The sequence below is a fragment of the Oncorhynchus kisutch genome, linkage group LG29 (assembly GCF_002021735.2).
Source record: "Oncorhynchus kisutch isolate 150728-3 linkage group LG29, Okis_V2, whole genome shotgun sequence".
Taxonomy (NCBI): domain Eukaryota; kingdom Metazoa; phylum Chordata; class Actinopteri; order Salmoniformes; family Salmonidae; genus Oncorhynchus; species Oncorhynchus kisutch.
The window spans coordinates 25,805,789-25,822,528 of NC_034202.2; the positions used below are offsets into that span (position 1 = coordinate 25,805,789).

At 40.2% G+C, this 16,740-nt stretch overlaps 1 protein-coding gene across 1 annotated transcript; it reads right to left on the reverse strand.

Annotated features, from left to right (window-relative positions):
• Positions 1 to 3,548: 3,548 nt before the first annotated feature.
• LOC109873717 (cytosolic purine 5'-nucleotidase-like) lies at positions 3,549 to 15,610 on the reverse strand. Its single transcript, XM_020465401.2, has 18 exons — positions 14,955 to 15,610; positions 11,320 to 11,393; positions 11,012 to 11,129; positions 10,433 to 10,528; positions 7,346 to 7,437; positions 7,192 to 7,249; positions 6,971 to 7,064; positions 6,812 to 6,865; positions 6,583 to 6,666; positions 6,020 to 6,061; positions 5,821 to 5,922; positions 5,659 to 5,725; positions 5,279 to 5,449; positions 5,058 to 5,109; positions 4,917 to 4,977; positions 4,527 to 4,703; positions 4,310 to 4,405; positions 3,549 to 4,150 (listed from the first exon to the last, which is right to left on the reverse strand). The coding sequence occupies exons 1-18, from the start codon at positions 15,056 to 15,058 to the stop codon at positions 4,106 to 4,108; spliced, it is 1,587 nt and encodes a 528-aa protein (XP_020320990.1). The 5' UTR covers positions 15,059 to 15,610; the 3' UTR covers positions 3,549 to 4,105.
• Between the last annotated feature and the right edge of the window lie 1,130 nt (positions 15,611 to 16,740).

Genomic DNA, 16,740 nt, shown 5'->3' on the forward strand with positions numbered 1-16,740 from the left:
GAAGCTACAGGAACACTAAATACAAGGCTCCTTAATAACTTCTTTACAAAGATTGTGATGTTTCTGAAGTTGAACCACTGTCAGACGATTTTTAGTCAGTACAGCGTTATAGCTTTCGATTTATATTATTGTGCCCACATGATACAAATCAATTAGACAGTATTTTACAGGTATCATCATTTGACCGTTGGTGTGTCCAGGTATCTGTAAAACAGTTAGATTTGAATGTAGATTATATTTTATGGTTATCTAACCACCCAAGTAATGTCCAAACTATTAATGGAAATGTAAGCTACACATTGCTGCTTATGTAAAAGTGGTTCAGCTTTAGCTGGTTCTCTTCTATTGGCAACTGAGAATGGCTGTCCACGTGCTGACATGCTGAGGTCAGCTGCTTTGACAATGTTGCACTACTGTATCATTCATTCTAGCAGTGCAATAGTATTGTCATAGCATTTGGCCTCAGCTCTTTCTGAATTGGTGGTAAGGGGATGGTGGGAGAGACAGGAATAGTTTTATTGATTTCGATGTCAGTGTTTCAGAAGTATTAGAAGTCATTCATAAATCAATAGTAGTCACCTCTTGTGAACTATAGACATGTGGCCACAGTGTGCTTTACTGAGAACAGCATCAACTAAAAGTAGCCTGTATAGCACAGTAAAACGTTTTATTTACCTCACTCAAGTATCCTAATTTAAGTGTGTGGACAAAAATATATTTTCCACATAGTTATAGTGGCAAATGAAACACGTACAGCATAGCTGTATACATTAGGAAATAAATGACTTACAAAATACTGACTGATAATATTTCAATGTAGTTAAAGGCAAGACAAAATACATTTGGTGTATTTACTTCGTATTTAAATTCTTTGTTTTCTAAAATATCTCACCTTTTAAAAATATCTCTTGATGGCTTTACTTTTTGTATCTTAAAGCTGGTTTCGAAAGTAGTACACAGTAACTTAGTAAAAGTATGTTGTTGTGTACCCACATGTAAGTTCCCCCAAAGTAAATGAGAAAATAGGGGAGAATTGATATGTGTGTGTGTGTTTGAGCATCCTTTGTGGTGGCAGGCAGGTCGGTGGGGGAAGGGAGTGTTCTGGAGGAATGCAGGGAGGCAGGTCCTGTTCAGTGTATGCTGGTGGTGGGGGATGGGGTGAGCTGGGATGGGGGCTCAGGGAGCGCTCCTGTGTGGGGGGGGGGGGGGGGCTCATCTGAGAGACCTTCAAAAGGATCAGACTGCTAGGAAAATTGGTTGTGAGTGTCATCAGCAAATTGTTATGCTTCAAAATCATACACTCAAGTATTTTTTTGCTCATAACTAAATCAAATGTATGTTTAAGCTAACAGTCAACTGCCAAATGCAATTCACTTTCAGTGGAAGAGTCAACCATTTCTTAATGGTACAGAGAAAGTTTTAGTGTTGGAGGATATGTCAAGAGTAAGCACCTTGATCAGTGTAATGTCTGCCCACTGTTATTTCTCTTTCTATTTAAAAAAGAAAACCTCATTAATACCTTTGGTTTATGCCTTTTCTGTCACTGAGCCTATTTGATGTTTCTGCAGCTACTTTCCCAGGCTTTGTCAATGGAAAAGTGACTGTTAGCTTGAGGGAGGGACAAGATATTAGTTGATCATTGATTTGATTTCACATTGAATTGAAGTCAGACAGTATTAGTAAGGTGGAGCAGATCTATCTCAGCCACTTGACTGTGCGAAATTCCCCCAGAGTGAAGAATGTGACCTGTTGAGGCTTGCTTGCAATGCTTTCTGGGAAATCCTGGAATGCAGGATGGTGGTGCGTCTGCAGTCATACCTGACTGGGTAGAACACTGAGCGTCCTGCACTGAATCCAACAGGTTAGTGCTTGGGAGCACCACTTGTGTGGGGCAGGCAACCCCTACTATACCCCTTTAACTGCAGAGGATAAATTAATTAGTTCATTAGCTAGTCATACAGAGGACTCACTCACAAGGCTGTGTGAGACACAATGTACTCCAAATGATTCATTAAAAAACAAGTTGTTGATAAGTCTCAGAATGTTAAAAGTGATGCTTTTGAGTGAGTGCATGTGTTGTGTGTAGTAAATTTAAAAAAAGAATCAAAGTTTTGTGTTGGTCTGCTCTGTTAGCATGGGATTGCCTATGTTTATTTGATTAAAAAAATAAAACTGCAACAATTTAATCATTAGATTAATATGAACTGTTGTCATAGGTTCTAGCACTTTCTTTAGATCTCCGACTTCCTTTCCTTTAAGTCATTATTTAGGATATGGGGAGTTATTACATTGAATCTGAATAATTTGACGAATCATTGAAATTGTTCTTCATGTAAAGTTAAGTAATCATTCATAATTAATTTTAAGGTCTACTTGTAAAGGCCACATTGATAGTTTTTTTCTCTTGAAAAGGAATGTATATGCAATTAAATATTGTGTAGCCATAGTCACTATACTCAAGGCTAACTAGTGATTGGTTATTCTATAGAAAGAACCCGGGAATAATGAGGAGACATCGAGGACACACGTTATGCGCCCGTGTTCCCGAACACCACCCATCTTTGGGGCCACCTTTTTGCTGTTAAAAGGCTATCAGAAGAGTATGCCATTTGTTTTCAACCAGTAAATACCAGTTAGGCCTCGGTTACTACATGTGTGCCATGTATTTAATACCCTATAACTAGGGCTAAATGCGTTTAATCATTTGAAGGTTGGCTAAAATAAATCTGCTGAAAACGTAAAGAATCATTACTAGGCAATACAAATGTCACAGGCCAATAAACACGTATAGGTAACGGGCTTAAATTGCTGCCTATGAATCTGTGTTACCAAAAGCAAATCCGTAAGAAAATGATTGTGACAGGAAATGCAGTAATCGGATGTCGGATTTTTTACGATTTGCGAGAGGCAAGTAAAAAAAAAACGTACATTGGGCCAGCAGCACACGCTTGCACCTCAATATGAAACGGTATGCCTATTTGAACATTCAATATTATTGTTATTTGATTTATTCAATTGTATTATTCACTTCACATTTCAATGGACCAGTACTTTAGAGGGTAAAGGCTTTTTAATCCATGTAATTGACTTTGAATGTGGAAGAAACACATTGAGCCTATAGTGCGCTTACAGCCCACTGAGCACAGACGTTAATTCAACGTCTATTCCACGGTGGTTCAACGTAATTTCATTGAAATTAGGTGGAAATAACTTTGATTCAACCAGTGGGCTCCCAGTGGCAAGTCTGAATAATAAAAATGACGTCCCGCCCATAGGTTTGCATACAGTGGATTGCAAGTGTTTTGCAGAGAACGGCGATTTGCTGCCATCCAATGGGCAGAGGGCGTCAGTACGCCTCAAGAGCCTTGTTTGTTACATTCAAATTATTGTTGAAATTACGCTGTAATTTTGTTTCACCGTTATAGAACGGATAAATGTTTTGGACTCATTCTTTTATTTATTAAACTTTAGGATGATCACCTAATTGCATAACCCCCATAGGCTAGTGTAGGCTTCTAATACAAAGTAGGGTATGAAGAGTAGCCAACAAGAGAGCATAATTATTTTAGTTTTTTTGTCAGATAGGTGGGTTTATGAAAATGATAACATGAACCTATCCATGGTCACGCACCCCAGGGCTAGTTACATACTTATTAAACGTAGGCTACATAAGCCAACCTGCATAATAATTCGCCACAAACACTTGATATGCTCAGTGACCATTTAAATGTTTCAGTTTCCATGCTCATTGAAGTTAATATACATTTGCACATGGAACAAAATCAGTATTGCAAATAGGACGTGTAAAAGTACTGTAGTTAAATAGACAAGCACACATAAAAACAGATTAATAATAACAAATATGAACTTATACAGTAACCTATAATCAGAGACATATCCACGTGTTCCCCCCTTTACATACTGTCAAAAAACGAGTTATGAAACTGTCTTCCAGCAGGTGGCGCTATACATTTGTGATTATATTGTTGTCTATTAAAAAGCAGAGAATTAATTGCCAGTCAAAAAAAAAAAACACACAGCCACCTTTTTTGAGATATGGAGGAACAGTCGGAAAAACAGAATAATTGTTCTGGTAAATACATCCTTATGTGTCTTTCAGTTCCACTGTGTTATCTTCTTCACTCGCCCTCTAAGAAAAGAAAGGCTATATTTTAAAATCAATATGGACAATGAAGATAGAGACAACAAAGATGTACTTTTTCATGGATTAAATCTAGTCTGTTTATTTCAACAGAAAACGCAACATTTGTAAATAACATAGCTGCAAGTGAAGGTATGAGTGTCAAACCTTGGCTTCAGATATCTTCTGGACATGATCCAGAGCGGAGAACTCGGGTGAGGGGAAGTTAAGGGGGTGATGATCCACAGAGGACTCATGGGGCATCTGGACAGCATCAGGGGGGGAAATCTATGTTTTTTTCATGGTAATTTCAGCAAGGTATTTGATGAAAGAGTAGATGCATGTCCCTGTTAATTATCACATGCATATCCGAACTGAAACTCACCAGGACAGATTGGGCTCTGAACAGGTAACTGAAGGGATAGTGGAGCAGGTTAATGCAGGTGGAAGAGTACAGGTCAGCGTAACGCATGAGCTGGCTGGCAAACAGAGTCTGTCTTGAGCCACTCCGCAGCAGGCTGCCCATCTGGCCATAGGAAAGATCCATCCTATAGGTCACCACCTGTAAGACACAAGACAGAGGCATAGTCACAAAATGCAGTTAGACACATTGAAAAACACAGCCAGACAAAAGCAAATATCACTCAGGTGTAATTATGATAACATTTCAGATAAATATGCCTGGGAAGCACATAAAAACAACCTTGGTGGATGGTGTGTGGATGTGTTAGAGCATTTCTCAGAGAGGGATTTTGTGTCAGTGGGCATGGTTTACCTTGATCCTGGTCTGAATGGCACTGATGTCTGGGCACTCTCGACAGCTACTGTCCAGGTGCCTGAGGGGAAAGGCCAGTCAGACTAACAAATGCAATACTAGACAAGTGTCACTCATAGAACAGAGGAAATGCCCACTCACTTGTACAACTCAGCTAAAAAGACATCAAGACGCTTCAGCTCTTCAAAGAGATCTTGAGAAAAAAGAGAAACACTCGTCAAAACGGTGGCCTCAACTTCAAGATTACATGACCTAACAAAATGTCTGCAAAGTGGCCATGTAATGTCTGTGTATGGTATATGATACGTCAGTGTTAGCGTCACTGAGGTCATGAAGAGGAGGTTGACCATGTTTGTACTTACGACTCTTCTCTGTCCACACCTGCAACTCCTTGGCCAGTTCAGGCACCACCAGGAAGGTCTTCCAACCTTGCCTCTTCTTGGACTTCAGGATGTCCCCAAAGATGTGGTCCCCCACATAAAGGATGTCCTTCCCCTTCACATCCAGCAGGTCACATACAATGTCTGAGGAGCCTGCAGGGAGGAGAGACAGTTGGAGGGGGAAATGGACAGATAAGAGGATGGAAAGTTGACAAGATGTGACACCCACTGAAACCAAGATGGGTGAAAGTGACTATTCCTCTCCCATCTTAATCCCTTTCTCCTATCTTCCCATTTACTCTCCATCCCTCTTCCTAGAATATATGACCTTTTTTTAACAATTGGAAAATGGAACAGCTTACCTCCAGAGTAGACTGTTCCATGCTGGAGGTCTCCAGTGTATGTTCCGATGCGGAGCTTCCCTGTGTTCTATGTTGGATAGATTAGAACATTTATCTAATTGTGCGGTGTGTTAAAGGATGTTTTCTATACACACCATGTGATACTGAGTCAAAGGGCCTTACTGTGTCCACCTGTCTCAGCACAGTTCCCTCTGCAAAGAACAGTGGCTTCCTGGTATCCACGACGACAAGGTCAAAGAATGCACGCCACTGTTTCTTTGGGTTCTTATAAGAAAAAAATATTGAAACGTTCATTACTGTTCATTAATTTGTTCCCCAAAACCTTTTTCCTTAATTTGAAACTGGAGACACCTAGACTAACCTTGGCACCTGGTGGAGTTTCGAGCAAGTATTTCATGATAGCCTAAGGAAAAGAACAAAGACACATCCTTCGTATGAAAAATAATACAATAGAATGGACATGTATTGAATAGAATGGACATTGTGCATATAATAGAATGGACATCATGCATAGAATAGAATGGACATCATGCATAGAATAGAATGGAAATTGTGTTGAATAGAATGGACATCATGCATAGAATAGAATGGACATTGTGTATTGAATAGAATGGACATCATGCATAGAATAGAATGGACATTGTGTGTTGAATAGAATGGACATCATGTATAGAATAGAATGGACATTGTGTGTTGAATAGAATGGACATGTATTGAATACAATGGACATCATGCATAGAATAGAATGGACATTGTGTATTGAATAGAATGGACATCATGCATAGAATAGAATGGACATTGTGTGTTGAATAGAATGGACATCATTCATAGAATAGAATGGACATGTATTGAATACAATGGACATCCTTTATAGAATAACATGGACATCATGTGCCATGAAACCATGCAACATTAACATCTGACCTCTGTGTAGTTGTAGTCACTGTTGGTCGCCAGGAACACTTTGGCCACCTCCTTAATGCGAGTCAGGAGAACAGGCAAGTTTGGCTGTAAAGAGAAGTAAAGGAGAGGGAAATTTCCTCTGGATAGAGAAATTATGTCCAAAGCACTTTGACAATATCCCGTATCCATAAAGGTCATCCAATATGGAATAGAAATCAATTGAGGGAGTTTCAAAGTTATTTTCACTCACATCTCTGACGACATATTTATCCAAATTCTTCAGAGTGCTTTCCTTCAGAATGCCCTATATGACAAAAAGGAGTCAGTCTTTACACAAAGACATAGACAGTAATGTGTCATAATGTGTGTATGTGTCGGGATGGCACGGCATGTACAGTATAATGCTGACCGTATCATGAACATAGTCCATTGCATCTCGAACATCCTGGAACATACTTCTGAATGACATGAACAAGTCACCATATTTGAAGCCTTTCTGGCAGCTTGGATAAACAAAAAAGCAGAGAAACGACAGTCACATTGTTCATTTTGAATGATTTTACTATTCTCACAACTGTAAGGAAAAAGAAAGGGTCGATGAGAAGAGGGAGGAGAAAAAGCTCCACTCACTTTACATATCTGCTACATCTGGTGAAGAGTTCCACAAGGCAGCCATACAGATACGTCTCTGTGGGAGGAGCAGGAGGGCATTACAAAGTAACTCCATTACTTTATTTGCAGTATGACTGTAGCGAACTACACAAAGTAATACTGTTGTAGCTACCTGAAAGGTTGAAGAGTGTGTTGAGGATATAGAAGCGGTCAGTGTTGCCTCTCTGAATGAAGTTGTTGGGGTAGTAGTCATGGATCTTGTCCCTGTAGAGAAGGAAAGTATGCATACAACTAGCAAATTAAGAGTAATAATATATACCATTCAGCAGGCGCTTTTCTCCAAATCGACTTAGTCATGCATGCATACATTTTACATATGGGTGGTCCTGCGAAGTAACCACAGACGCATACAAAGACCTGTATCATGACGACAACTAGAGGTTGACAGATTAATTAGGTCCGATTTCAAGTTTTCATAACAATCGGAAAATCGTTTTTAAAAAAAACACCTTTACACCTTTATTTAACTAGGCAAGTCAGTTAAGAACACATTCTTATTTCCAATGACTGCCTAGGAACAGTGGGTTAACTGCCTGTTCAGGGGCAGAACGACAGATTTTTACCTTGTCAGCTCGGGGATTCAATCTTGCAACCTTACAGTTACTAGTCCAACGCTCTAACCACCTGCCTCTCATGCACTCCACGAGGAGACTGCCTGCTAAGCGAATGCAGTAGAAGCCAAGGTAAGTTGCTAGCTAGAATAAAACTTATCTTATAAAAAAAACAATCAATCATAATCACTAGTTAACTACACATGGTTGATGATGAGTTTATCTAGGGTGTCCTGCGTCGCATATAATCAATGCAATGCAGGGGGATGATTTAACAAAAGCGCATTAGCGAAAAAAGCACAATCGTTGCACGACTGTACCTAACCATAAACACCAATGCCTTTCTTAAAATCAATACACAGAAGTATAGATTTTTAAACCTGCATATTTAGCTAAAAGAAATCCAGGTTAGCAGGCAATATTAACCAGGTGAAATTGTGTCACTTCTCTTGCGTTCATTGCACGCAGAGTCAGGGTATATGCAACAGATTGGGCCGCCTGGCTCATTGCGAACTAATTTGCCAGAATTTTATGTAATTATGACATAACATTGAAGGTTGTACAATGTAACAGCACTATTTAGACTTAGGGATGCCAACCGTTAGATAAAATGCCTTACAGTTCTGTATTTCACTGAAATAATAAACGTTTTGTTTTCTAAATGATCGTTTCTGGATTCGACCATATTAATGACCAAAGGCTCGTATTTCTGTGTGTTATTATGTTATAATTAAGTCTATGATTTGATATTTGATAGAGCAGTCTGACTGAGCGATGGTAGGCACCAGCAGGCTCATAAGCATTCCTTCAAACAGCACTTTTGTGCGTTATACTGTCACACTGGCAATACTAAAGTGCCTATAAGAACATCCAATAGTCAAAGGTATATGAAATACAAATGGTATAGAGAGAAATGGTCCTATAATTACAACCTAAAACCTCTTACCTTGGAATATTGAAGTCATGTTAAAAGGAACCACCAGCTTTCATATGTTCTCATGTTCTGAGCAAGGAACTTAAACGTTAGCTTTTTTACATGGCACATAATTACACTTTTACTTTCTTCTCCAACACTTTGTTTTTGCATTATTTAAAACAAATTGAACATGTTTCATTATTTATTTGAGACTAAATAGATTTTTATTGAGGTATTATATTAAGTTAAAATAAGTGTTCATTCAGTATTGTTGTAATTGTCATTATTACAAATATATTTTTTTAAAATATAAATAAATACATAAAAATAAAAATAAAATATATATATATATATAAATAAATACATTTAAAAAAAATAATATACATATATATTTTTATTTTTTATTTATATATATAAAAAAAGAAATACAAAAATGTAAAAAATTCGGCAAATTAATCGGTATCGGCGTTGAAAAATCATAATCGGTCGACCTCTAACAAAAACATGCATACTGTGTACACACCCGGTCTAACAACCTCCCGAATAACAACAAACAGTTGCTGTTGGGGCGTTTCCAGATGATGAGTCATTCTGGGAGAACCCACTGAGCCAACAGATAACGTCCAGAGTGCACTTAACTCACCAGCACCATCAATGACAAGACCTCTCTTTGAGTCTCATGACTATGTTAAGACATAATTTGAAAATACCAGCATTTACATGTTTAGATTCTGTCAATTGCAGCTTTTGTAGGTGTGTTGAAGTTCGATCAAGAGCTGGAGATAGAAACATCCACAGGCATTCGCCATTGAAGCATCACGACTGTCTGCCTCACTGTAAGAGTATGAGGCAGAGATGCAGTGGATATAGAGTGGAATTGAAATGCAACCGGAGCCTCTCGATAGCTTAGCTGCTGGTAGGGGATCCCAAAGGCATCTAGAGCCTGATTTATGAATGGAGGATGGGCAGGCCCAAGTTCCCTCTGAATACATGTCTAACTGAAGTATAATCAAGTCTCACAATAAAAAAAACAAGACGCACAGTCCTACATACAGCACAAACTCAAAAGGAACACAATCATGCAATAACACACACCTAAACACAAGCATAGACATTCATTTGCAAATCCCATGGAACCAGGTGCTGGATATAAATATACTTTTTAATATTAGTGAGCTGGCTACATCACCATTGTAAGCCACTGGAAGAGTGAAGGATTCCAAAACAGTGCTGCTATTCTGCATCCAATTAAATGTTTAGAAAAACCTTTTAACATTCCTGCACACCTTGTAGTGTATCATGTTGTTTGTGAAACACAAGTTATTGGGGGGCATTTTGCAGTCATTTGTCAGTCCTCCATGAAGGAATCAGGACAATGGGGGCTGTTTTATGTTGAAGGCTGAATATAACAGCAGTATGTAGGCCTACTGAGACACATGCTCACAGCTAGATCTGACCAAGGTCAGGATCAAGCTCTCTTCCGTCTCCAACATCCTCTGTTCCCCAATGCTGGGAGGTGGGCCTGAGTGAAAAAAAAGTTTGGGAACCTCTGTGCTCAATGACTAAAATGTTAAATGTTCCCCACTTAGATTACTTTGTAAAGCAATTGGGCAGATATGTTCTCAGTGACAGTTGACACAAGGACAACCTTTTACAAAATGACAAACAGTATACTCCGAACAAGTCATCACCACACACACAAAATTGTATTTTCTGTGATGGAAGCACTCACCTTTTTAGAAATGTGAAGCCATGACTGCACAGCAGAATGTTTCCATTCGAGTCCACCTTCAGCAAGTTCCCATACATTGTGTCAAACACTAGGCCACTAGAAAGGAGGGAGGAGTGATTGGGATGAATAAAGTTATGCAGAGAGAGGAATGGATTGGAAAGGGCAATATTATATATTTTAGATGTGTGGTTGTTCTTGATATAATCAGTAGGTAACTTTTTATTTCTCTATTTTGACCGATCTTGTTATACTGTTACCAGGCCTTTGGGGAAACTCTCTGCAGGAGGTCTGTTTGTACTGATTAAATTGTAAAATGTCAGATGTTTCTCCAGCAGTGTCACCCTGGGCCAAGGACACAGAAAATAGACTCCACAGAGCCACAAATGGTTTTTAAAAAGAATGGTTAGGGGTAATTTCATAAGTAGACTCCCATAAAGAGTCCCATCCTAACTAACCATCGTTTGCATCTACCCAATGTCTTTGTGAGTACCGGGTCACGTTATTTACTACCAAACTAAACATATGTAAACATAAACAGTATGTAAATGTGTGTGAGATCAACAGAATGAGAGAACTTACCGAGTGGGGAAGGTGGGGTCGTAGTTGTAACGCAGTAGCTCATGGGGATAGCCTATAGACACCAGCCTGTCTCTGAGCAGCTCAAAGCCTAGATCCTCATAGTCAGGAGACTTATACGCTACACACACACATAAACTGTCAGTACATTCATCAGTGGAAATGTTACAATATTTGTATGCTCATATACTTAAATCTGTGAAACACAGCTACTAGATTTCCATATTTTCAGCCTTTTTGTTGTTGCCCTTTACCAGTACAAGCACATCTCTTTGTTGGAGTAGGTGTACTGGGCTACTAAATGAATCTACCTGCCAGCGTGTAGTCCATGTCAAAGCCATAGCATTTGATGTTCTCCAATGTTACACTTCTATTGACGAACACCCTGTAATCAAAGGAAAACAGGACTGACAGTTGGTGTTTCTGGAGAGATTATCTAGGACATAAACATGGGTCAGTTGAGAAGCTGATATGGGGTATGCAGAAGCTTTTCAGGATACTCAATCAGCTGTAAAAAGGGTAATTTATAAAGACTGAATGGTGTGGGTTGAATGTAGCTCTAAATCTGACCTGTTGGCTAAGACAGCTACAACCTTCAATAGTAGAACTCATTTTGACTCAACTTGCTTCAGCATCAAATTGGTTGTCATTTCATTTTTAAAAGCCATTTAGTCTGATATTTCTCCAAACCATGGAAATCATTCCACTTGAGCTTAATGGGGCTGGTCAAATTGGGATATGCCTCACCAACTAAACTCTTGGGGACCAACCATTAAAGAATATCTTAAGCTACACAATCAGTCAAATCAGTTGGTAGTGCCGTAGTGGGCTCCATATCCAACAACACTATATCAATAGTGCTGTAGGATATGTTGTGGAACCTGCCAACATGGGCTAGACACACTAAGAGTATCCGACAGCCATGTTAATCTAGAGGAAGGTTATGGCTTTTTTTAAATGTATGGTATTGGCAAAGATTTCTGAGACTTTATACCATTAGTCACGTACCATGATAAATGTATCATGATTCAACTCAATGAGCCCACTCTGCATTTGATCAAACTCTGCAGTCAGTGGTGCCGTAGCAGAAACTGTGGTCGCACAGTTCACACTTCACTTCAGTTCTCTAGTATCTACCACACAGAACTCCCCTCTTCATGAACAGGTTTATATTTCAGTAATGGATAGCCTACGTAATAACAAAATCCATGTGTTAAACAAAAATTGTGTTAAATAAAGGAGATAAATAGATTGCTGTATTCAGAAAACTCCAGTGCCGTTTAGCCCTACCATTATTTATTGTCCCCCGAACATAGCATTTAATTAGCTAAAGAGAGATTAATCCTGTTCAGTCATTCATGACAGATTGACAAGGTAACCACAGAAGGGTTTCCTGTGTCACCAGGTGATATGGAGCCTCTGTCAGTGACATCCTGGGAGAGAGACCCATTTCCCTCCTGTCTGAATGGCCTACACCTCACCTCATCTGTCTTTCCCTCTCCAGCCAATAGCAGCCAGCTCAATCATACAGGGTTGCTGTTAATAATTCACCTGACAGCTCCTGTTCAGGAAGTGTGTTGCTAAAGAAGCCTCATGTGAGCAAACAATCACTCGGAGACAGTGAGTGCCTGGGATGTATGAACAAGGTTACTGACAGAGTATATCTGGTTGAAGCACCCTATGAATGGTGGACACTGGCGGTAATTGGTGAAATAGTCGACCTAACACAGGTGTAAGAGGATATCGAATTGTCTCCAAGTGTGTTAGACCAAGTGTGTTAGACCAAGTGTGTTAGACCAAGTGTGTTAGACCAAGTGTGTTAGACCAAGTGTGATTGACACCTTTATTAACTGAGAATTTGTATAAAGGTTAGAAAACTTTAAGACCTGAGATGCTCTTCTCCTTTAGGTCACAGACAAACAGCTGTCCCATAATGTGGAGGAAGAACATAAATGTGTGATTCTTATATTCTAGGTCTGAAAGAGAAGGCCTCCCTGAACTACCATTCCAAATCTCCACTCGTTTTCCAATGAGAGCAGGTAATGTAAGAGTATGTCTACCAGATCTCTGTGTGCATTGTCAGAACCTCTAGTGGAACCTCCTCAGCTCACAAAGACCCTTGATGACTTAATGCCTGAGGCAATTACCTCTTCTTCCGAATGGTAAATCAGCCACTGAGTGTAGGCTACATTTTCAAAAATGTGCTCAAGTTTAAAATGCTCATGTAAAATATTGTAAGTATGTTTTCTCCAGTTAAGCCAAATTTACAATCATTTTTCTTCAAGTCATTGGAAAATTATTATATATGGGTGTACCTTACAGTGTCTTCGGAAAGTATTCAGACCCCTTAACCTCCTCCACATTTTGTTAGGTTACAGCCTTACTCTAAAATGGATTAAATAGTCATCCCCCCTCAAACTACACACAAAAACCCATAACAACAAAGCAAAAACTGTTTGTTAGATTTTTTTGCAAATGTATACAAAATAACTGAAACATCACATTTACATAAGTATTCAGACCCTTTAGTCAGTACTTTATTGGCAGCGATTACAGCCTCGAGTCTTCTTGTGTATGACGCTACAAGCTTGGCACACCTGTATTTGGGGAGTTTCTCCCATTCCGCTCTGCAGATCCTCTCAAGCTCTGTCAGGTTGGATGGGGAGGGTTGGTGCACAGCTATATTCAGGTCTCTCCAGAGATGTTAGATCAGGTTCAAGTCCGGGCTCTGGCTGGGCCACTCATGGACATTCAGAGACTTGTCCCAAAGCCACTCCTGCGTTGTCTTGGCGGTGTGCTTAGGGTCGTTGTCCTGTTGGAAGGTGAACCTTCGCCCCAGTCTGAGGTCCTGAGCGCTCTGGAGCAGTTTTCATCAAGGATCTCTGTACTTTGATCCATTCATCTTTCCCTCAATCCTGATAAGTCATCCTGTCCCTGTCCTTACATCCCCACAGCATGATGCTGCCACCACCATGATTCACCATAGGGATGGTTCCAGGTTTCCTCCAGATGTGACACTTGGCATTTCAGGACAAAGAGTTCAATCTTGATTTCATCAGACCAGAAAATCTTGTTTCTCACAGTCAAAGTCTTTAGTTGCCTTTTGGCAAACTCCCAGCGCACTGTCAACTGCCTTTTACTGAGGAGTGGCTTCCGTCTGGCCACTCTACCATAAAAGGCCTAATTGGTGGAGTGCTACAGAGATGGTCGTCCTACTGGAAGGTTCTCCCATCTACACAGAGGAACTCTAGACCTCTGTCAGAGTGACCATCGGCTTCATGGACACCTCCCTGACCAAGGCCCTTCCCCCCCCCCCCCCCCCCCCGATTGCTCAGATTGGCCGGGCGGCCAGCTCTAGGAAGAGTCTTGCTGGTTCCAAACTTCTTCCATTTAATAATGATGGAGGCCACTGTGTTCTTTAGCACCTTCAATGCTGCAGAAATGTTTCGGTACCCTTCCCCAGATCTGTGCCTTGACACAACCCTGTCTCTGAGCTCTACGGACAATTCCTTCGACCTCATGGCTTGGTTTTTGCTCTGACATGCACTGTGGGACCTTATATAGACAGGTGTGTGCCCTTCCAAATCATGTCCAATCAATTGAATTTACCACAGGTGGACTTCAATCAAGTTGTAGAAACATCAAGGATGATCAATGGAAACAGGATGCACCTGAGCTCAATTTCGAGTCTCATAGCAAAGGGTCTGAATTCTTATGTAAATAAGGTATGTTTATTTTTATTGAATTTGTAAACATTTATAAAAACCTGTTTTCGCGTTGTCATTACGGGGTATTGTGTGTAGATTGCTGAGGAAATAGTTTTATGTAATCCATTTTAGAATAAGGCTGTAACGTAACAAATGTGGAAAAAGTCAAGAGGTCTGAATACTTTCTTTAGGCACTAATGAAAGGCATAATGCATATTATGCTACATTAAATAACTCACTTATGCTGATAGTCCCTGTTCTTCAGCATGGGTACATCAAGCGCAACGCTCGGGTCTGAAGTAGGTTGATTTCTCACAATCCGAGTCGGAACCTCCATAGTCATCGCAGTTTCAGACTCTCTAGCGGCTACCCATATCAGATGCCACTATCCCCCTCAGCATTAGCTGTCATCTCACTATTAGCCTACAAACTGGAGAGGCATTTAAAGTTGTAGAATATGCAGATGTGTTCATGAAGAGTTTCCCTATACGTCAGTAAACAACAACCACTCCCCTTCATAAACGTCGTGACTCGGTAGTTAAGTGGGTGTGGATGCTCTGGGACCTACGCATCTTGCCCATGAATTGATCACACGTACGTGAAAGTTGGCTTAAAACACCGAGAAAATGTTATCAGACCCCACACACGCAGAGGGCGACGCGCGTTTGGGTTCGAGATTGCAAATACCAAGTTTTCTGAGATCTGAACAAAGCTGAAAGATTTTCAAAAACAACACACAAATACATGACTTCATACTTTTAAAGCAATTACGTTTGCATTAGGATATATAGCGTATACGTCAAAAGTTTGTCCACATACTCATTCAAGGGTTTTCTCTTTATTTGTACTATTTTCGACATTGTAGAATATTAGTGAAGACAAACCATGAAATAACATATATGGAATCATGTAGTAACCCCAAAAAAGTGTGCACGCTTGCACACGCTTGGCATTCTCTCAACCAGCTTAACTTGGAATGCTTTTCCAACAGTCTTGATTGCTGAGCACTTGATTGCTGCTTTTCCTTCACTCTGCAGTCCAACTCATCCCAAACCATCTCAATAGGGTTGAGGTCGGGTGATCGTGGAGGCCAGGTCATCTAATGCAGCACTCCATCACACTCCTTCTTGGTCAAATAGCTCTTACACAGCCTGGAGGTGTGTTGGGTCATTGTGCTATTGAAAAACAAATGACAGAGAGACTAAGTGCAAACCAGATGCGACAGCGTATCATTGCAGAATGCTGTGGAAACCATGCTGGTTAAGTGTGACTTGAATCCTATATAAATCCCTGACAGTGTCACCAGCAAACTAACCCAACACCAACACACCTCCTCCTCCATGCTTCACGGTGGGAACCACACATGCAGAGATCATCTGTTCTCACAAAGACACAGCGGTTGGAACCAAAAATCTCAAATTTGGACTCATCAGACCAAAAGGACACATTTCCACCGGTCTAATGTCCATTGCTCGTGTTTCTTGGCCCAAGCAAGTCTCTTCTTATTAGTGTCCTTTTATTAGTGGTTTCTTTGCAGCAATTCGACCATGGCGGTCTGATTCACGCAGTCTCCTCTGAACAGTTGATGTTGAAATGTGTCTGTTACTTGAATTCTGTGAAGCATTAATTTGAGCTGCAATCTGAAGTGCAGCTAAGTCTAATGAACTTATCCTCTGCAGCAGAGGTAACTCTGGGTCTTCCTTTCTTGTGGCGGTCCTCATGAGAGCCAGTTTCATCATAGCGCGTGATGGTTTTTGTGAATGCACTTGAATGCACTTGACTGACCGGATTGACTGACCTTCATGTCTTAAAATAATGGACTGCCATTTCTCTTTGCTTATTTGAGCTTTTCTTGCCATTTAATGGACTTGGTCTTTTACCAAATAGGGCTATCTCCTGTATACCACCCCTACCTTGTCACAACACAACTGATCGGCTCAAATGCATTAAGAAGGACAAGGCACACCTGTTATTGAAATCCAATCCAGGAGACTGCCTCTTGAAGCTGGTTGAGAGAATGCCAAC